At 41.4% G+C, this 23,310-nt stretch overlaps 2 protein-coding genes across 2 annotated transcripts; both read right to left on the bottom strand.

The window, feature by feature from the left end:
- Positions 1-668: 668 nt before the first annotated feature.
- On the bottom strand, positions 669-11,215 carry LOC310685346 (methylsterol monooxygenase 1). Its single transcript, XM_083457568.1, has 6 exons — positions 11,059-11,215; positions 6,903-7,201; positions 4,785-4,933; positions 4,268-4,394; positions 2,891-3,045; positions 669-1,643 (listed from the first exon to the last, which is right to left on the bottom strand). The coding sequence occupies exons 2-6, from the start codon at positions 7,155-7,157 to the stop codon at positions 1,436-1,438; spliced, it is 894 nt and encodes a 297-aa protein (XP_083313694.1). The 5' UTR covers positions 7,158-7,201; positions 11,059-11,215; the 3' UTR covers positions 669-1,435.
- Positions 11,216-12,383: 1,168 nt separating this feature from the next.
- LOC310685347 (methylsterol monooxygenase 1-like) lies at positions 12,384-21,874 on the bottom strand. Its single transcript, XM_083457569.1, has 6 exons — positions 21,738-21,874; positions 18,515-18,813; positions 16,411-16,559; positions 14,931-15,057; positions 14,268-14,422; positions 12,384-13,066 (listed from the first exon to the last, which is right to left on the bottom strand). Exons 2-6 carry the CDS (start codon positions 18,767-18,769, stop codon positions 12,859-12,861), a joined length of 894 nt encoding a protein of 297 aa, XP_083313695.1. The 5' UTR covers positions 18,770-18,813; positions 21,738-21,874; the 3' UTR covers positions 12,384-12,858.
- Positions 21,875-23,310: the final 1,436 nt, after the last annotated feature.

Raw genomic sequence — 23,310 nt, 5'->3', positions numbered from 1 at the left:
CACATCTAGTATTGAGACTTGTTTGAAAACTGAGACAACCTCCCAACCTGGAGGTTGTATGGTAAGGCAAATTGATTTTGATTACAAATAATGAATATAATGGAGAACAACAACTGGAAACAAATCTATTACTTTTATTAATACAAAAAAGTAGAAGAGCAGCGGAGAATATAGGATTGTTTCTGAAATACTGTCATGCAAACTTTTTCTCCCCCGAAGAATAAAATTCTAGAAACAGCAGAGTGGAAAGCAAAGATGTTTGAATAAATGCCTGTGTAGTTTTTTACCTCTCTCCTGCATACAAACCTGAGATGTGGTCAAACAAGAGCTGCATTCGCTCATTGACCACCTTCAAGCAATAACATGCTCATGGGTTGGCAGAGAAATGGGTGTCTTACCTCTGTACAGCAGGATACCACCCGCACCAAAGTCAGAAGCTTATACCCTCCCACTCCAGCCTCCATTCGGACAAGAGGGTACAGAGCAGGGTCTGTGAAGGGTATTGGCCAGGGGAGTGGAGAGGGCCCAGAGGGCCAAATGAAGGGGTCTGCAGAGGCACATTTGATCCCCAGGCCTAAAGTTTCTCATCCCTGATGTATATTCTCAGACACTAGTTATGGTCAACACCCTCGTTTTCTGAATGTTATAAAGGAACAGGAAAACATAGCTCAAATTCCAATATATATATCTATTTATTTGTTGCATGGTAAACATGAAAATGTCAGACAACCTTTACAATTTTTTTTTCCAAAGACAAGTGCAAAATATAGCAATCATTCAGTAGTTTGCAAATATTTATTTATGAACATTAACTACATTGACACAGTTAATTTAGTAAAAGAGAATAGAAAGGCTCATCCCAGCAGATTAAGAAGAAGGGGAGAAAAAAAGCTTCCTCTCTCAAATCTAAATTTTTTCTAACACCAGACTAAGAAAGGTTTTTTAAAGGAAACAACTATTAACATGTGCAAATACTCTTCCACCAGTACTTTTCCTCCCAAGGAAGTTCTACTCAGCAGCTTATTAAACCAATTTTTATGGGTATGCTTCAGAAGAAACAACTTCATATATCCAAATACTTTACAAACAGTTCTATCCAACTCTAATGGAAACTTTATTCTTTTACAAACTTTGAATTCTAAATGGATACATTGTTCTTTACAAACATTCAAATTTGTGGCCTTCATCTTTAACCTTTACTTAAATATATATGCTTTGCTTGCATATAAAATAGAAAATGCATTCATTTTAGGAAGATAGGGCCGTTTCCTCTAGCACACAGCTAGGGCCCTGCAGGCTTGTTCTTGGGCTCCAGTTAAAAGCATCATATAGCTTTGAATTTGCAGAGGGTGTTAAATCTTCTAGGCTTAACCAAAAGTTTATGGTAGTTATGTGCATTTGTCAAGTGCTCCTCCTTATATTTCTGCTGGGAAATTTATTTGGTCTTCTTTTCCACCATGCACTCTTGTTTCTCCAATTTCTCTCTGTAAGAATTGTACTGCGAGTCGGTACCAAACAGTTTATCCCACCACGTGAAGGTTGAAGCATAGTTGCCAATGAAGTTCATATGGTGGAAGTCATGGAATCGAGCCCCAGCATAGAAAGGCACCAAATGCAATGGATTCAGAGGAATGTCGTAGCCGCTAAGGAGAGCGAGAGAGAGAGGAGAATTTACAATACAGATACGGAAGACATTGCACGCATTTCCATTCAAGTGAAGCATTGCTAAAATCCAAAGCAAGTCCCACTGGCTTACTCTCTTGTAAGTGGGTATAGGACTAGAACCATAGACATTTACCAGTTTCCATGTTAACTTGGTTGTAAAACCCCTGAAGTTCCTGGACTATGCAACTGGACAACATACTTCTGAAGCTGTAGAAGTACCATCCGCCATGTGGTATTTAAAGTGTGTTTCTTACTTCTGTACTGATGATACATGCTTTATATATAGTCCCTGCAAGGAGGCCATCTAAATATCTCAGCACAAAGTGTCTACAACAGTATGCCAAACAGAGGAATGAAATAGTTGAAAAATGTGGTCTCTCTCTCTCTCTCTCTCTCTCACACACACACACACACAGTCTGGATTCATAGCTAGATTTTGCTGGGAAAGTCTTCAATGAATCAGGGGCGGCCAACCTATGGGTCTCCAAATGTTGTTCCCATCAACTAAAAATTATGGTTAAATGTTCTCTCTAACCATAATTTGTTTCACTTGTTCAGACATCACAAGGAATTCTAGTTAGCTTAGCTTAACATTAAAAAGCTTTCTATCATAAATAAATAAATAAATACATTCATTCATTCATTTCATTCATTCATTCATTCATTTATAGCCTGCCCATCTGGCTGGGTTGCCCCAGCCACTCTGTATCTATCTTTGACATGTGAAAATAGAGGGGAAGAGGGAGCATGTGAGCCTAAGGCTCATTTAGGTAGCATAGTTTCCAGTTACATCTTAATCATACTTAATAGAGCAGCTTTTATGTGGAACTTAAGATGACCCTACTTGCTCAAAGAGTATCAAATTAGTTTGTAAGCTTGTCATCTAAAGAATCATGTGCAGTAGAATCCTCTGAATGTTTATGCAAGCTCTACTAAAGTCATTGAAACTTACTCTAAGGTAGGAATGCACAGGATTTCAGTCTTAAATACATGCACTTAGAATAAGGACATTTAGAGGAAATCCTGAATAGTTAATAGATTTTTTTTAAAAAAAGTCATTTGTCTAGATTTTACCTGGTGACTTTGGGTGGTATTCAACGAAGTGTGACTTAAGAGTACACCTAGATAACTAATTTAGGTCTAATACCCCAAGTAACACGTTGTTGAATACAACCCTCTATATTTCTGATGAATATGACCAGACTGAACAGCGAAAGTAGATTACCTGTGGACGTCAACGGTCTCCAGCAAGCGACAGATCACCCATGCCCACAGAAGAATCACATGATTGCAAAACACCATTATTCCAATGAAAAACCCAGCTCCAAGGATAAGGGTTTCCAGAGGGTGTGCATATTCAGCTTGCATTCCAAACGGAGCCTATGAAAGGAGGAAGAGGGGAAAAAATGCTGTTTTGTATGCCAAGACATTAATATACTTTACGGCTAATCTGAAATGTATACAGTGGGTTACCAAATAAATTTGTTCCGGAGGCCCGTTCTTAATCTGAAACCGTTCTTAACCTGAGGTACCACTTTAACTAATGGGGCCTCCTGCCGCTTCCGCACGGTTTCTGTTCTCTTCCTGAGGTATAGTTTTTAACCCGAGGTACTACTTCTGGGTTAGCGGAGTCTGTAACCTGAAGTGTTTGTAACTCGAGTTACGACAGTACTTCCTGCATGGCCAGGTTGTTCTAGCAGAGTTCTCCCCCTCTCGCACTCAGATCCTGGTTTTAATGTTACATACAGGTAACAGAGGAATGAGTGAACTGTGTTTAGCTCTACTCCAACTCTTTATGGCTACAAATTCTGGACTGCCCCTGAAACACTATAATCTCAACTGGTAGCATAGAACGATGATTACTTAAGACGACAGAATAAGAACCCCTTGTAAAATATTCAGAATGGAAGCAAATCATGGCTTATATGAAAACTTTACAGTGATGCTCTCCTCACCTTCAAACCTCAGAAGTGGTTTTTCTGAGTCTTTAGTCTATGCTCCCGACTGAGTGTTATTTCGGTAATAGAAGCTAGCTATTCAAAAAAGCAATTGGAGGATGGTTGTTAGGGAAACCAACCAATCCAGGTTGAAACCTTACAGGTGGGCTTTAGCTCAGTTGTACAGCACAGTGATGCAGAAGGACTAAAGTTCAGTCACTGGTCTCTCTGTTTAATAGGACCTCAGTAAGTCAGGAGACTGGAGAATTGTGCTGGTCAGACTTCACTACAAATATACCAGGTCAAAGTGGGTTATGTTCCTAACCTACATAATCATTATCAGAATAACAGGCAGAGATCATTTGTAGGGGAAACCCGCTGAAGGGATGTTTGTATTTTATAGCCAGTCATTGGTGGATAAGAAGTTAGACATATTCAGAGCACAGCATTTAAAATGGCGAACTATTTTGAGCAATCAGTTTCGAAGTCTGTCCAACTACAGCAATATTAAACTCTTGATGAAAACAGTTTGCTAAGCGTTGTGCTGTTTTCTCTTCTCCCTTTTTACAAAAAGAATAGCTAATGTATGCCTAGTGCTTTTATATGCTCACAGCATTACAGCATTAACTAGGTAACGTTCAACAAGAATTTAAGGCAATGCATACCACAAACTCATGATGCACTTTGTGGATGTACTTATATATTCTCTTGTGATGCAGCAGCCTATGCAGAAAATAATGCCAGGCATCCTCAATCACAGCACATCCAAAACATTGAGAAAGTAGCACATACCTGGGGGGGGGGGGAGGTAGGGAAAGAGAAGCATTTGTTAAGACAAGTACAATAGATTAGGACACCTTGTCTCCCAACCCAATTTTTGCTTTTTACAAATCATTGTAGCAGTTTTCTAAAACTAATTTCACATAAAATTTACTTAATCCATTAACATCTTTCTTTCTTGCAAATCAGTTGTACTTTGTAATGATAAGAAAGCTTTATAGGGAAAGCTCAGCTTGAAAATGACTGACTACTAGAAACTTTTTATTATTGTTCTGTGCAGAACTTTTAGAAATCTTCCATATGCTGAAGTGCAGTGCTTGATCATAACAGGATTTGAGAAACACTGCATTTATTGAAGTACTTAACTGCACAGAGCTGTTTAAGTGAAATCCATCTACTTACCATCTTGGCATGCTTTCCCAGTCATAAGGAATATTAAAATATTCTGTGAAGTAATAGGTACCAAGTATCAGAGGAAACTGAATACAAAAGTGATTGAACATAAGCGCCTTGAAGCACTTCCATTGTCTTTCCCAGGTTTCTGGCTTATCCTGTAAACAAGAAATAAAAGTATCTTATAAATAGAAGTAGAATATTCCAAGGATATTACTGAAGATGTGATACATGGGAATAAGTACTAAATTAATAGTACTTCATACTATAATAGAAGAATACCTAAATTAAAGGTATCGGAATATCAGCTTTGTCTTATTTGACACTGTTTCAACTGATACTGCCCCAAAATGCAGCAACACTGCTGCCTGCGATTATCAATGTTTCCATTCATATCAGATATACATTTCAATGTTGATTCCCTGTCAATTATCATCCTACTCCAGGTGTACTTGGGGTAAGGCAAGAGATAAATATTAAAGTAGTGTTAGAATGCTCAGATTTTTGTCTTTCAGCCCAGGAACAGTGTTGCCATTTGGTCTGAATTTATTGTTAATGAATCAACATTACAAATGCTATTTTCAAGTCAAAAGGAAACAGTTATGGTATGCATAGATCACAGCATCTATGGCATCAGAGCAGGGATGAGTAACCTGTGACCTTCCAAACATTGTTGAACTCCAGATTCTGTCAGCCCCAGCCGGCATAGCCCATGGTCAGGAAGGAGCGGAGCTCATATATCTGGAGGGCCACAGGTTTCCCCACCCCTGAATTAGTTTGGAGCCTGTACATTGTTTCAAGAAGGCTGTAGAAGCACAGTAAAGTAATCATGGTTTTATAGCAAACTGGGCTCCGGATCTCATTAGGAAGCAGGATACTATGATCTATCTACCTTTTTAGTAGAAACTGGATTGAGAAGGCACCAGAATTCTATACGATACAAATTTCACTGACTTATTATTCAATACAGTGGTACCTCGGGTTACAGACGCTTCAGGTTACAGACTCTGCTAACCCAGAAATAGTACCTTTGCTTCAGGATGAGAACAGAAATCGCGTGGCGATGGCGCAGCGGCAGGCCCCATTAGCTAAAGTGATGCTTCAGGTTAAGAACAGTTTCAGGTTAAGAACGGACCTCCAGAACGAATTAAGTTTGTAACCCGAGGCACCAGTGTATTGCAATACTCCAAGCTTTATGTTATTACATATATACCATTCAGGTATCGGGTGTATGTCACTCAAGCGAATTTCACACACAGTTACTATTAAAAAGAAGAGTGCCCAGGACTGATGCTATATACAGGGGCCATGTTCTAGCTTAGTGATGGATAGCCTGAAGCTTTGCAGACTGCCCCAACTCCCATCAGCCCCTGCCAGCATTGCCAATGGTCAGAGATGACAGGACAGTTTGGGGGACCACTGGTTCCCACCTGTGTTCTAGCCACTCTACAGCTTCTGTGGGGGAAACTAGCAACTGTACAATGTTATCTCCTTTCTTCATTTACTAGCTCAACAATGCAATCCTATGCATTGCTTAAGATAGAATCCTACACCAACTAATCCGTGTAGCGTTCCAGCTTAAATACATTTTTAACATTACCTCTTGTCCTTTGGGGTAGTGTGCAGGATAACAGTAAACATCTAGCAAATAATACTGTTGGCAAACTTTTTCAGACGTTCCACTTTCTACAATAATATATCAAAACATACACAAACACCCTATTTACTTGAAAGCCTGCAAGTTAGAGGCCAGACTGCCAAAGGCCCTTTGCCTCGTGCTTTTCAACAGTACCACCCGGAATTCAGATTGGAAGTCAGCAATACGTACTCACAGATAGCTAAACTAAATATTTATATAAGAAATTAACCAAAATATGCATAATAATTATACAATCACATAAATAAGTGTAAGTTGTTCCATGTTTGTTATAAAAGCAGAGTAAAGCATAAGATCGGGTTTTTTCTATCCTCTGAAAGAGGCTGCTCACAAAAATGTCACCAGTCGCAAGCTGGCAGAATATGGGAAGTGAGCTCATGATCTGGGGAGCTCCAAAGTTATGCCACTTGTTGGAGCCATGTATGACACCAGAGCTGGAATTTTTCATACCAGACAACACTCCATCTTACCTGTTGTATTTTATACTTTTGCATGTAAGGTATAAACTGAAAGATAAATCCAGGCAAACATATTAAAAAGTAGGAAAGTTCATGCATAAGAAGTGATCCCCAGGTTGCAATCTGGTATTTGGTGTAGTTATTCAGCATATATGTCCAAGCATTTTTAAATGGCTGTTGTAGCGGATTCTCAGGCAAGAAAGAGTCTATATATTCTACAGCCAGGTAAGCAGAATTCAGTATGCCAACACTGTCGTTAGTTGCCATCGTTCAGTTCTGGAACATCACACCTGTAGCTTCTCTGCAGGATTCTAGGAACAGTAAATAGACATCATGGTAAAGACACCATAACCAAAATGACATCGGCCGGCAACACAGTGTGCAGCTGTTGACTTGCATAAAAATAGTAGGGGACAAGATCTATCCATTTCCATACTAGACAACAGAGTTAAACAGATGTCGCTGCTTGCCCTTTGTCCTTGTCCGGTAGGAGAAGAGATTAATTCATACCTGCTTGCGCTGTATACATTGACAGAATCTCCTCTACCGCCTGACAAGAAGGAAATGTGCTGCTTGGCCATAAATTGATTGATCATGCTAGTTATCTGTTACATAATAAAAAGTAAATTGAAAGCCCTGCATGAAACTACTAGGATTTACCTCGAGACAGCATCCAAGGATTAACTACAAAAACAATTACAGTGGTACCTCATGTTATGTACCGTCCCCCCTTACAAATGCTGCGGGTTACGCGCTCCACTAACCCGGAAGTAGATCTCCCTTGTGCAACCCTTGTCCCTGGATGCAAACGGAAGTTGCACTCTGGCGGCGTGGCAGCAGCAGGAGGTGCCATTAGGGAAAGTATGCCTCATGCTACGAGTGGTTTACATACCGATTTCAGTCCAAACCAATTCTTACCTATGTGGCATTGCTAATGCATCAGACTGAACAAAGTTTTTAAAAGAATTCAATATTGGAGGTATAAGATCAAATTACATGCTTCCAGGTCTTGTGGCCAGCATGACTAAGCTGCTTCTGGCGAACCAGAGCAGCACATGGAAATGCCGTTTACCTTCCCGCGGAGCGGTACCTATTTATCTACTTGCACTTTGACATGCTTTCAAACCGTTAGGTTAGCAGGAGCAGGGACCGAGTAACGGAAGCTCACCCCGTCATGGGGATTCGAACCACCGACCTTCTGATTGGCAAGTCCTAGGCTCTGTGGTTTAACCCACAGCACCACCCACATCCCTCAAGCATTCACATACAAGCTTTCAAATGCATATGTGTACGTTTGCTTAACCTGATGCAGTAAAGTAACTCTTAATAAAGAGGAATTTAATGCTGTGCTCTTCTAATTATTCAGTCAGAGCAAAAATTTTGGCTTGCCACATGGACCAATCCAGACCCTCCAGAGTGGCCAATGGTCAAAGATGACAGGAGTTATAGTCCAGCAACATTTAGAGAGCCAGAGGCTAGCCATCCCCAATATGTGTGAAAATCAACTAACATTAAGAGTGCCACAACAACATAATCCCAATCCTACCTCGGCAATCAAACTGAGTGACTGCAGGTTAAGGTACCTGAGTAGGGGGGTGAAATCCTTATAATGGCTACTCTGCCTTTCTGTACCTCAAGCCTTACTTTGTGCTGCACTTGATATTCAGGTGAATCTATTTGGAGGAAGTTTATATCTCCTCCTTTGTCCAGCCAGGTACCAGACCAGACTGGCAAGTTACTAAAATCTGAAATGATTGAGGTCTATTATTTATTTATTGCACACTTTTTTTTACATAAAAAGTAAACTCAAAGTGAATTGCAATGTATCAAATAACTTACCCAATCTATCTGCTATAATTATGCACATTTCAACCTCCTAACAGTATCAATAATCTATTCTTCTACCCATATTACAAGTTAAAGGGAGCATGTGGTGCTGTGGTCTAAACCACTGAGCCTCTTGGGCTTGCCGATTGGAAGGTCGGCGGTTTGAATACCTGCAATGGGGTGAGCTCCCATTGCTCTGTCCCTGCAGTGGGGTGAGCTCCCATTGCTCTGTCCCAGCTTCTGCCAACATAGCGGTTCAAAAGCATGCCAGTGCAAGTAGATAAATAGGTACTGCTGTGGCAAGAAGGTACACGGCATTTCTGTGAGCTCTGGTTTCTGTCACGGTGTTCCACTGCACCAGAAGCAGTTTCGTAATGCTGGCCACATGACCCAGAAAAGCTGTCTGTGGACAAATGCCTGTTCCCTCAGCCTGAAGCAAGATGAGTGCCACAACCCCATAGTCACCTTTGACTGGACTTACCTGTCCAGGGGCCCTTGACCTTTTTGTCATTACAAGTTAAAAGAGATAAGACAGCTCTGCCTGCAGGTTTGCTTTCCAACAGCACAACTCAATAGGGAAAAGTAATGGGGAGGCATGAAAAGCAAGCACTGGAGCAGTTATTCCTTTACTGGCAGACTGAGGGGGCCAGGCTGGTCTTCCTCTTGGTCTTCCTAGTTGCCCTGTGTACCCCTGCTGGTGACAGAGGCCAGAGCATGCCACCCATTGGTTCCTGTACAACGCAAGACTATGACTGAAACTGGATACATCCTAGCTCTGTGAAGCAATACTTAAGCATGCAAAATAATGAAACCTTATAGCAGAATCTCAAGGATGTTTACTCCGCAGCACATTTATCTAATTAAACTGGGCTAATGTTGTAGGATACAGTGGCTCAAGCATCAGACTAGGCCAACTCCCTGCTCAGCCACAAAGTACATTTGATGTTCTTGGTCTAGTCCTTGTATTTTACTTATTATACCGTAAATTTTATACACCGCTTAATTGTGGGGGGGGGGGGACCAGTAAAGTGGTTTCCCACTATCCATCCTAACCCACCTATCCCAAAGTTTGGTTAGGAACGAGTTGCAGGAGGAGAATGCCTACAGATCCTTGGAGAAGAGCCGGTAAATAATAATGATGTTACATTCTTAAAACATGCTACCTCATCTGTCTTAAAAAAGTTACATAAAAACTAGACAGTCCATCTGTCAGGCCTGGCCAAGCTCATCAACCACAACAAACAAGTAATATAAACTTTAGAATATCAAGCCATGGTTTGCTTTCTTGTTCTACCAGGCAAGCAGTGTAATAGGAATTTTATTGTCTTAGATATATGGTAATGTTCATAAGTGTGCCAACCAAGCACATACATAGATCAGTACAGGAAGGCCAACCTGGAACCATTTTGATTCCTAAACTGACCAAATCCTTTTTCTGCAAGGTCAAACTGGAAAAGCCTCCCCATTGTCTCCTTCCTCACAAATCCTGTCTTAAGGATATGTCTGTTTGAATAGGGTATGAGCCTGTGACCTGGCCAGGAACTAAGTATTTATCATTACAAAAGACTGGCCTGGCTACCCAGGAAATCCAATCAAGTAACCTGCTAGACAGGAGATAAACAACAACAGGAAAAAAAACAATATTAAAATTTCTGTGATGTAGGTGGGATGTATCTGAGGGGTGGTCTTAGGTTACACCCCTTCTGTGATGTATGTAGATGTTTCTGGGGGTGGTCTTGATCTACAGGATGGGAATTTCAAAAGCCTTTATAAGGCCTTGCATGCCATTTTTCTGGGTCCTCCTCCTTTCCTGCGTGTGAGGGGAGCACCCTGTTGCAACAGATCAATAAAGATCAGGCTTACTAGCTGCTTTGCTTCTCAATATTCTCCGGTTGGCCTCTGTTATTTTCTCCTACCAATAGGGAACCTATGTAAGGACTCTATATGGGCTCTTGGATACCCCATAAGGGAAAAGGGCAGGTACCAGGAGAAAGAAAACAGGTACCAGGAGAAAGAAATGCCTTCTCCTATAACTCACAACTAATAACAACAACTACTAACAACAACTAATAAAAAATAAAAATGCATCTCCCGAACCCTTAACTTCAGCTTTTGTCTCTGAGAGAGAAGTCGGTGAGGGGGGAGAGAAATAAAACGGAAAGTCACAAAATAACAGGCCTGAGCGGCCAAGAAATGAATATTTTGGTGCCCGTAAACAAAATGTAAAGGGGTTGCGTTTGTCGCCTTTTTCGGGTGGGGGGATCTCCAAATGCAACCAATGAAAGGAGCACCCCCTAAAACAACCCGCCCCCCAAGTCGCCTCCGCTCTCCATCCCCTTACCTGCGCCGAGGGATGCAGCAGCTCTGCCCACCGACGCTCCGCAACAAGGGCCAGACTCCCTCCGCGCCGGGTCCTCAAATACGCCTCCTTCATTGGCCGCGGAAGGAAAGGCCGCCCCGCTGCCGCGATTGGCGCCGCGCGAGACGTCGCGACCGTCAGGCGTTCGCTGAGCAGGTCTCGGCGCGCCGCCATTGGGTGGAGGGATGGAGTGAGATTGGCCGGCCAATGGGACGAGGCGCCAGTTCACTGACGAAGAGAAGGGAGAGGAGCGAGATGGGCGGATGGAGGGGACGCGGGGCGGAAGGTAGCCATGGAAACCGCAGGGCGGCTGCACGCTCACCTGCTTCTCCTAATATCGAAGGATCGCAGCGTCTGCTCACGGGGTTTACTTCCAAGGAAAGCTGGGCATAAGACGGCAGATTTCCGATGCAGCTTAGCTCTCCTGCCTCGCACTCCAAAATAAACCCAAAAGTAATGTTTGGTATTGTTTTCGGTTCATACAACTCCCCCTTCCTTTTGCTGGAGAAAAATTCAGATTATTTTTTTAATGGTACATGCGGAATCGCTTTCACGTTTCCCTTTTTTTAAACTGCCCATTTCATTGCTATAACCCAGCCTGGGACCTTATGGTAGGGAGCAATTATAAATGATAAATAAATGTGAAAATCCCTAAGCCCATAGGTGGTTTGGTTCCTCTTGGCAGTGCCTGATTTATGTACAAGCTAAACAAGCTACAGCTTAAGGCCTCACTCTCTTGGTTCCCCACCAAAAAAATTAAAGGAAAAAACACCTGGATGTACATTTCCAAAATATAATATATAAAACAAAAACAAAAAATTAAACCAGCAAGAGTGTTTTGTGTTGTGTAGGCTCCTATGATGTAAGTAATGGGCTTCACCTGCTAGCCTGCTCCCTAAAGTATCACATATAAAGGGCCCTATCATCAAACCTAAACCTGGCCTTGCCTCTTGGGGCTTGGTCCTAAGTACTGGCAAGTGCTTCAAATTGCAGCTGCTCTTTTTCAACAGGAAACACAAGTTTGGTTACCTTATTCTCTGCTTTATGCCAGGAATCTACTGCTATCTTCCACATGCAATCAGTGAGGCGAGCAACTGGCATTTATATATTATAAATACAGCACTCATTCAGTAGTTTGCAAATATTTATTTATGAACATTAACTACATTGACACAGTTAATTTAGTAAAAGAGAAAAGAAAGGCTCATCCCAGCATATTAAGAAGGGGAGAAAAAAAGCTTCCTCTCTCAAATCTAAAATTTTTCTAACACCAGACTAAGAAAGGTTTTTTAAAGGAAACAACTATTAACATGTGCAAATACTCTTCCACCAGTATTTTTGCTCCCAAGGAAGTTCTACTCAGCAGCTTATTAAACCAATTTTTATGGGTATGCTTCAGAAGAAACAACTTCATATATCCAAATACTTTACAAACAGTTCTATCCAACTCTAATGGAAACTTTATTCTTTTACAAACTTTGAATTCTAAATGGATACATTGTTCTTTACAAACATTCAAATTTGTGGCCTTCAACTTTAACCTTTACTTAAATATATATGCTTCACTTGCATATAAAATAGAAAATGCATTCATTTTAGGAAGATAGGGCCGTTTCCTGTAGAACGCAACTAGGGCCCAGCAGGCTTGTTCTTGGGCTCCAGTTAAAAGCATCATATAGCTTTGAATTTGCAGAAGGTGTTAAATCTTCTAGGCTTAACCAAATGTTCATGGTAGTTATGTGCATTTGTCAAGTGCTCCTCCTTATATTTCTGCTGGGAAATTTATTTGGTCTTCTTTTCCACCATGCACTCTTGTTTCTCCAATTTCTCTCTGTAAGAATTGTACTGCGAGTCGGTACCAAACAGTTTATCCCACCATGTGAAGATTGAAGCATAGTTGCCAATTGTGTTCATATGGTGGAAGTCATGGAATCGAGCCCCAGTATAGAAAGGCACCAAATGCAATGGATTCAGAGGAATGTCGTAGCCGCTAAGGAGAGAGAGAGAGGAGAATTTACAATACAGATTCGGAAGACATTGCTCGCATTTCCATTCAAGTGAAGCATTGCTAAAATCAGAAGCAAGTCCCACTGGCTTACTCTCTTGTAAGTGGGTATAGGACTACAACCATAGACATTTACCAGTTTCCATATTAACTTGGTTGAAAAACCCCTGAAGTTCTTGGACTATTCAACTGGACAACATACTTCTGAAGCTGTAGAAGTAACATCCGTCATGTGGTATTTAAAATGTGTTTCTTACTTCTGTACTGATGATACATGCTTTATATATAGTCCCTGCAAGGAGGTCATGTAAATATCTCAGCACAAAGTGTCCACAACACTATGCCAAACAGAGGAATGAAATAGTTGAAAAATGTGCTCTCTCTCTCTCTCTCTCTCTCTCACACACACGCACACAGTCTGGATTCATAGCTAGATTTTGCTGGGAAAGTCTTCAATGAATCAGGGGTGGCCAACCTATGGCTCTCCAAATGTTGTTGGGCAACAGCTCCCATCAACCAAAAATTATGGTTAAATGTTCTCTCTAACCATAATTTGTTTCACTTGTTCAGACATCACAAGGAATTCTAGTTAGCTTAACATTAAAAAGCTTTCTATCTTAAATAAATAAATAAATAAAATAAAATAAAATATTTCATTTATAGCCTGCCCATATGGCTGGGTTGCCCCAGCCACTCTGTATCTATCTTTGACATGTGAAAATAGAGGGGAAGAGGGAGCATGTGAACCTAAGGCTCATTTAGGTAGCATAGTTTCCAGTTGTATTTTATCATTTCTAGTTACATCTTAATCATACTTAATAGAGCAGCTTTTATGTGGAACTTAAGGTGACCCTACTTGGTCAAAGAGTATCAAATTAGTTTGTAAGCTTGTCATCTAAAGAATCATGTGCAGTAGAATCCTCTGAATGTTTATGCAAGCTCTACTAAAGTCATTGAAACTTACTCTAAGGTAGGTATGCACTGGATTTCAGTCTTAAATACATGCACTTTGAATAAGGACATTTAGAGGAAATCCCAAATAGTTAATAGACTTTTTTTTTTAAAAAAAAGGTCACTTGTCTAGATTTTACCTGGTGACTTTGGGTGGTATTCAACGAAGTGTGACTTAGAGTACACCTAGATGACTAATTTAGGTCTAATAATTTTACTATGTCTACTAGATTACCTGTGGACGTCAACGATCTCCAGCAAGCGACAGATCAGCCATGCCCACAGAAGAATCATGTGATTGCAAAACACCATTATTCCAATGAAAAACCCAGTTCCAATGATAAGGGTTTCCAGAGGGTGTACATATTCACCTTGCATTCCAAACGGAGCCTATGAAAGGAGGAAGAGGGAAAAAAAGAATGGTCTTTTGTATGCCAAGACATAAATATACCGGTACTTTATGGCTAATCTGAAATGTATACAGTGGGTTACAAACTTAATTCATTCCGGAGGTCCGTTCTTAACCTGAAACTGTTCTTAACCTGAAGCACCACTTTAGCTAATGGGGCCTCCCACTGCCGCCGAGCCACTGGAGCACGATTTCTGTTCTCATCCTGAAGCAAAGTTCTTAACCCAAGGTACTATTTCTGGGTTAGCGGGGTCTGTAACCTGAAGCGTATGTAACCCGAGGTACCACTGTATTTTGGGTAATCGGTTTCAAAGTCTGTCCAACTATAGCAATATTAAACTCTTGATGAAAACAGTTTGCTAAGCGTGCTGTTTTCTCTTCTCCCTTTTTACAAAAAGAATAGCTAATGTATGCCCAGTGCTTTTATATGCTCACAGCATTACAGCATTAACAAGGTAACGTTCACCAAGAATTTAAGGCAATGCATACCACAAACTCATGATGCACTTTGTGGATGTACTTATATATTCTCTTGTGATGCAGCAGCCTATGCAGAAAATAATGCCAGGCATCATCAATCACAGCACATCCAAAACATTGAGAAAGTATCACATACCTGGGGGGGGAGGCAGGGAAAGAAAAGCATTCGTTAAGACTAGTATAATATATTAGGACACCCTGTCTCCAAAAACACAATTTTTGCTTTTGCAGTTCTATACTGACTATAAAACCAGTTTTTTTAGGTGTTGGAGAAACATGTTATCCAATAGCTTGCAAGGCAGTAGCAGTCCACAAAGAATTGGCAAAAGTCTATTTTACCATACACATAAGCTTTGTACACAACAACTTTATTATATAGGGAGGATAAGAGTGGCTTAAGAGACTACATCGTACACAAACACCGCTGTTGTGTATAATGCAATACACAAGGCTGTGTTGTGTGTCAAGCACCATTAATCTTAGAATAATTTAAATTGCTATTGCTGTGACCTACTTTGTATTGAGCATAAGATTAGTAAGATTGATAATTTATTATTATTATTATTATTAATTTTACTAATCTTATGCTCAATACAAAGTAGGTCACAACTATAGCAATTTAAATTATTCTAAGATTATTGGTGCTTGACACACAACACAGCCTTGTGTATTGCAATTATACACAACAGCATATTGCTGACAACCAAAGTAGGTCACAACTATAGCAACTTTTAAAGACCTATAAAGAAGGCATGCAAGTAGAAACCAATCTACCATGTACAATAGATATGGGGATAAAAATATAGCCTAAGTTGTAACATATGGGAAGATTCATAGTTGCTGGTGAGATATTTTGCTACTTTTTCCCCTAAGGAATTAGTGAGAAATGTTTCAAATACAATATAGATGGGGGAAAGGTGTATACTGTATTCTGTTTGCTAATGAATGAAAAAATCCAAGTTGGAATTGTCAACTCTGGTGACATTGCTGGAAGCAAATCAGTTGTAATTTGTTATTTTCCCCCCAAAAAGTTTTATTAGTTTTCCAAATTTATAACAAACATATCAACAAACATAAAAATAAAAAAACAAAAAAGCAAGCAAACAAACAAACATACATATATCCTAACTGTAGAAATTTCTCTTTTGTTATCGTTAGGTGACTTTCTCAAATCCCCCTGGCTGAGCTTCTATATAAATCATTGTAGCAGTTTTCTAAAACTAATTTCACATAAAATTTACTTAATCCATTAACATCTTTCTTTCTTGCAAATCAGTTGTACTTTGTAATGATAAGAAAGCTTTATAGGGAAAGTTCAGCTTGAAAATGACTGACTACTAGAAACTTATTATTATTGTTCTGTGCAGAACTTTTAGAAATCTTCCATATGCTGAAGTGCAGTGCTTGTTCATAACAGGATTTGAGAAACACTGCATTTATTGAAGTACTTAACTGCACAGAGCTGTTTAAGTGAAAACCATCTACTTACCATCTTGGCATGCTTTCCCAGTCATAAGGAATATTAAAATATACTGTGAAGTAATAGGTACCAAGTATCAGAGGACACTGAATAAAAAAGTGATTGAACATAAGTGCCTTGAAACACTTCCATTGACTTTCCCAGGTTTCTGGCTTATCCTGTAAACAAGAAATAAAAGTATTTTATAAATAGAAGTAGAATATTCCAATGATATTATTGAAGATGTAATACATGGGAATAAGTACTAAATTAATAGTACTTCATACTATAATAGAAGAATACCTAAATTAAAGGTAACGGAATATCAGCTTTGTCTTATTTGACACTGTTTCAACTGATATTGCCCCAAAATGCAGCAACACTGCTGCCTGCGATTATCAATGTTTCCATTAATATCAGATATACATTTCAATGTTGATTCCCTGTCAATTATCATCCTACTCCAGGTGTACTTGGGGTAAGGGAAGAGATAAATATTAAAGTAGTGTTAGAATGCTCAGATTTTTGTCTTTCAGCCCAGGAACAGTGTTGCCATTTGGTCTGAATTTATTGTTAATGAATCAACATTACAAATGCCATTTTCAAGTCAAAAGGAAACAGTTATGGTATGCATAGATCACAGCATCTATGGCATCAGAGCAGGGATGAGTAACCTGTCACCTTCCAAACATTGTTGAACTCCAGATTCTGTCAGCCCCAGCCGGCATAGCCCATGGTCAGGAATGAGCGGAGCTCATATATCTGGAGGGCCACAGGTTTCCCCACCCCTGAATTAGTTTGGAGCCTGTATATTGTTTCAAGAAGGCTGCAGGAAATCAGCACAGTAAAGTAATCATGGTTTTATAGCAGACTGGGCTCCGGATCTCATTAGGAAGCAGGATACTATGATCTGTCTACCTTTTTAGTAGAAACTGGATTGAGAAGGCACCAGAATTCTATACGATACAAATTTCACTGACTTATTATTCAATACAGTGGTACCTCGGGTTACAGACGCTTCAGGTTACAGACTCTGCTAACCCAGAAATAGTACCTTTGCTTCAGGATGAGAACAGAAATCGCGTGGCGATGGCGCAGCGGCAGGCCCCATTAGCTAAAGTGATGCTTCAGGTTAAGAACAGTTTCAGGTTAAGAACGGACCTCCAGAACGAATTAAGTTTGTAACCCGAGGTACCAGTGTATTGCAATACTCCAAGCTTTATGTTATTACATATATACCGTTCAGGTATCAGGTGTATGTCACTCAAGCGAATTTCACACACGGTTACTATTAAAAACAAGAGTGCCCAGGACTGATGCTATATACAGGGGCCATGTTCTAGCTTAGTGATGGATAGCCTGAAGCTTTGCAGACTGCTCCAACTCCCATCAGCCCCTGCCAGCATTGCCAATGGTCAGAGATGACAGGACAGTTTGGGGGACCACTGGTTCCCACCTGTGTTCTAGCCACTCTACAGCTTCTGTGGGGGAAACTAGCAACTGTACAATGTTATCTCCTTTCTTCATTTACTAGCTGAACAATGCAATTCTATGCATTGCTTAAGATAGAATCCTACACCAACTAATCCGTGAGTAAGCCACAGTGACAATCACATCTGAGCAACTGTCACTGTGGCTTACTCACAGGTAAGTCCCTGTAGCGTTCCAGCTTAAATACATTTTTAACATTACCTCTTGTCCTTTGGGGTAGTGTGCAGGATAACAGTAAACATCTAGCAAATAATACTGTTAGAGTCCAGACTGCCAAAGGCCCTTTGCCTCGTGCTTTTCAACAGTACCACCCAGAATTCAGATTGGAAGTCAGCAATACGTACTCACAGATAGCTAAACTAAATATTTATATAAGAAATTAACCAAAATATGCATAATAATTATACAATCACATAAGTAAGTGTAAATTGTTCCATGTTTGTTATAAAAACAGAGTAAAGCATAAGATCGGGTTTTTTCTATCCTCTGAAAGAGGCTGCTCACAAAAATGTCACCAGCCGCAAGCTGGCAGAATAGGGGAAGTGAACTCATGATCTGGGGAGCTCCAGAGTTATGCCACTTGTTGGAGCCATGTATGACACCAGAGCTGGAATTTTTCATACCAGACAACACTCCATCTTACCTGTTGTATTTTATACTTTTGCATGTAAGGTATAAACTGAAAGATAAATCCAGGCAAACATATTAAAAAGTAGGCAAGTTCATGCAAGAGAAATGATCCCCAGGTTGCAATCTGGCATTTGGTGTAGTTATTCAGCATATATGTCCAAGCATTTTTAAATGGCTGTTGTAGCGGATTCTCAGGCAAGAAAGAGTCTATATATTCTACAGCCAGGTAAGCAGAATTCAGTATGCCAACACTGTCGTTAGTTGCCATCGTTCAGTTCTGGAACATCACACCTGTAGCTTCTCTGCAGGATTCTAGGAACAGTAAATAGACATCATGGTAAAGACACCATAACCAAAATGACATCGGCCAGCAACACAGTGTGCAGCTGTTGACTTGCATAAAAATAATAGGGGACAAGATCTATCCATTTCCATACTAGACAACAGAGTTAAACAGGTGTCGCTGCTTGCCCTTTGTCCTTGTCCGGTAGGAGAAGAGATTAAGTCATACCTGCTTGCGCTGTATACATTGACAGAATCTCCTCTACCGCCTGACAAGAAGGAAATGTGCTGCTTGGCCATAAATTGATCGATCATGCTAGTTATCTGTTACATAATAAAAAGTAAATTGAAAGCCCTGCATGAAACTACTAGGATTTACCTCGAGACAGCATCCAAGGATTAACTACAAAAACAATTACAGTGGTACCTCATGTTACATACTGTCCCCCTTACGAATGCTGCGGGTTACGCGCTCCACTAACCCGGAAGTAGATCTCCCTTGTGCAACCCTTGCCCCAGGACGCACGTGGAAGTCGCACACTGGCGGCGTGGCAGCAGCAGGAGGTGCCATTAGGGAAATTATGCCTCATGCTACGAGCGGTTTCGGGTTACAAACGGACCTCTGGAACGGATTAAGTACGTAACACAAGGTACCACTGTATCATCTTTCCCTTCCTGATATGAACAAAGGACAGGTGCCAAGGTTTACGTACCAATTTCAGTCCAAACCAATTCTTACCTATATGGCATTGCTAATGCATCAGATTGAACAAAGTTTTTATAAGCATTCAATATCGGAGGTATAAGATCAAATTACATGCTTCGGGGTCATGTGGCCAGCATGACTAAGCCGCTTCTGGCAAACCAGAGCAGTGCACGGAAATGCCATTTACCTTCCTGCTGGAGCTGTACCTATTTATCTACTTGCACTTTGACATGCTTTCGAACTGTTAGGTTGGCAGGAGCAGGGACTGAGAAACGGGAGCTCACCCCGTCATGGGGATTCGAACCTCCGACCTTCTGATTGGCAAGTCCTAGGCTCTGTGGTTTAACCCACAGCACCACCCGCATCCCTCAAGCATTCACATACATGCTTTCAAATGTATATGTGTAAGTTTGCTTAACCTGATGCAATAAAGTAACTCTTAATAAAGAGGAATTAAATGCTGTGCTCTTCTAATTATTCAGTCAGAGCAAGAATTTAGGCTTGCCAGATAGAACAATCCTGACCCTCCAGAGTGGCCAATGGTCAAAGATGACAGGAGTTGTAGTCCAGCAACATTTAGAGAGCCAGAGGCTAGCCATCCCCAATATGTGTGAAAATCAACTAACATTAAGAGTGCCACTACAAGAGAATCCCAATCCCACCTTGGCAATCAAACCGAGTGATTGCAGGCTAAGGTACCTGACAGTATCAGTAATCTATTCTTCTACCCATATTACAAGTTAAAGGGAGCAGGTGGTGCTGTGGTCTAAACCACTGAGCCTCTTGGGCTTGCCGATTGGAAGGTCAGCGGTTTGAATCCCTGCAACGGGGTGAGCTCCCATTGCTCAGTCCCAGCTTCTGCCATCATAGCAGTTCAAAAGCATGCCAGTGCAAGTAGATAAATAGGTACTGCTGTGGCAAGAAGGTAAACGGCATTTCTGTGAGCTCTGGTTTCCGTCACGGTGTTCCATTGCACCAGAAGCAGTTTAGTTATGCTGGCCATATGACCCAGAAAAGCTGTTTGTGGACAAACACCGATTCCCTCGGCCTGAAGCAACATGAGTGCAACAACCCCATAGTCACCTTTGACTGGACTTAACGGTCCAGGGGCCCTTTACCTTTTTGTTATTACAAATTAAATAAAAGAGATAAGACAGCTCTGCCTGCAAGTTTGCTTTCCAACAGCGCAACTCAATAGGGAAAAGTAATGGGGAGGCATGAAAAGCAAGCACTGGAGCAGTTATTCATTTACTGGCAGACTGAGGGGGCCAGGCTGGTCTTCCTAGTTGCCCTGTGTACCCCTGCTAGTGACAGAGGCCAGAGCATGCCACCCACTGGTTCCTGTACAACGCAAGGCCATGACTGAAAGCAGATACACCCTAGCTCTGTGAAGCAAAACATAAGCATGCAATCTCAAGGATGTTTACTCCGCAGCACATTTATCTAATTAAACCGGGCTAATATTGTAGGATACAGTTGGCTCGAGCGTCAGACTAGGCCAACTCCCTGCTCAGCCACAAAGTACATTTGATGTTCTTGGTCTAGTCATTGTATTTTACTTAATATACCATAAATTTTCTATACTGCTTAATTATAGGTGGGAACCACTAAAGTGGTTTCCCACTATCCATCCTAACCCACCTATCCCAAAGTTTGGTTAGGAACAAGTTGCAGGAGGAGAATGCCTTCAGCTTCTTGGAGAAGAGCCGGTAAATAATTCTTAAAACATGCTACCTCATCCATCTTAAAAAAGTTACATAAAAACTAGACAGTCCATTTGTCAGGCCTGGCCAAGCTCATTAACCACAACAAACTAATAATATAAACTTTAGAATTTCAAGCCATGGTTTGCTTTCTAGTTCTACAAGGCAAGCAGCACTAGGCGAATCAAAACAGCGAAAATCGAAAACAGGCACCAGGAGAAAGAAATGCCTTCTCCTATAACTCACATGGGCCATAACAACAACTAATAAAAAATAAAAATGCATCTCCCGAACCCTTAACTTCAGCTTTTGTCTCTGAGAGAGAAGTCGGTGAGGGGGGAGAGAAATAAAACGGAAAGTCACAAAATAACAAGCCTGAGCGGCCAAGAAATGAATATTTTGGTGCCCATAAACAAAATGTAAAGGGGTTGCGTTTGTCGCCTTTTTCGGGTGGGAGGATCTCCAAATGCAACCAATGAAAGGAGCACCCCCTAAAACAACCCGCCCCCAAAGGCGCCGCCGCCGCCCGCTCTCCACCCTCTTACCTGCGCCGAGGGACGCAGCAGCTCTGCCCACCGAAGCTCCGCGACAAGGGCCAGGCTTCCTCCTCGCCGGGACCTCAAATACGTCTCCTCCATTGGCCTAGCAGGTCTCGGCGGGTTCCCATTGGGTGGAGGGATTGAGTGAACTCGTCAGAGCTTGTGGGCCGGCCAATGGGACGAGGCGCCAGTTCACTGACGAAGAGAAGGGAGAAGAGCGAGATGGGTGGATGGGGGGGACGCGGGGCGGAAGGTAGCCAAGCAAACCGCACGGCGGCTGCACGCTCACCTGCTTCTCCTAATATCGACGGATCGCAGCCTCTGCTCACGGGGTTTACTTCCAAGGAAAGCTGGACATAAGACGGCAGCTTTCCGATGCAGCTTAGCTCCCCTGCCTCGCACTCCAAAATAAACCCAAAAGTAATGTTTGCTATTGTTTTCGGTTCATACAACTCCCCCTTCCTTTTGCTGGAGAAAAATTCAGATTATTTTTTTAATGGTACATGCGGAATCGCTTTCACGTTTCCCTTTTTTTAAACTGCCCATTTCATTGCTGTAACCCAGTCTGGGACCTTATGGTAGGGAGCAATTATAAATGATAAATAAATGAGAAAATCCCGAATCCCATAGGTGGTTTGGTTCCTCTTGGCAGTGCCGGATTTATGTACAAGCTAAACAAGCTACAGCTTAAGGCCTCACTCTCTTGGGTCCCCCCCCAAAAAAAATTAAAGGAAAAAACACCTGGATGTACATTTCCAAAATATTATATATAAAACAAAAAAAATTAAACCAGCAAGAGTGTTTTGTGTTGTGTGGGCTCCTATGATGTAAGTAATGGGCTTCGCCTGCTAGCCTGCTCCCTAAAGTATCACATATAAAGGGCCCTATCATCAACCCTAAATCTGGCCTTGCCTCTTGGGGCTTGGTCCTAAGTACTGGCAAGTGCTTCAGATTGCAGCTGCTCTTGTTCAACAGGCAACACAAGTTCAGTTACCTTATTCTCCGCTTTATGCCAGAAATCTACTGCTATCTTCCACATGCAATCAGTGAGGCGAGCAACTGGCATTTATATAATGGGCTTCGTAACTGAGCAACAAAATATTAATTTTACGTGATATCCTATGTCTAACTATGTGCACTGTTACACAGTTACATTTCTATGCAAATATCCTTAAGAAGCATGACATCCAAGTCCCTTTCAGGTTCACATGGACACACGCATCTGGGACGGAGAATAGCAGGTTAATATTTACCACCTTAAATTGTGCAGAGAAAAGGATTGCGCGGTGTCCACCTTCGCAATCTTATCTCCGAAGGGCGGAACTGTAGCGGGAACCCCCCCCCCTTCATTACAATGTAATGCACTAGCACCACACACACACACACATCTCCCCGAGCCTGGAGATGTCCCTTCTAGAAGGGCATCCCCTAAAAGCCTTCCGTAAATAAGGAAGCGCTAGCTTGACTGCTCCGCACGGAACCCTTTCTGTTTTCCCTCAGCGGACCGAAACGTTCTACCTCGCCATATCCTTATTATGGGTAGACCAACTGTCTGAACTCAGGGTACTGTCTGAACCTG

This window comes from Podarcis tiliguerta (assembly GCF_965153285.1).
Source record: "Podarcis tiliguerta genome assembly, chromosome: 9".
Classification (NCBI taxonomy): Eukaryota; Metazoa; Chordata; class Lepidosauria; order Squamata; family Lacertidae; genus Podarcis; species Podarcis tiliguerta.
The sequence above is the reverse complement of the archived record's forward strand: the minus strand, read 5'-3'. Positions and strand labels throughout refer to the sequence as shown.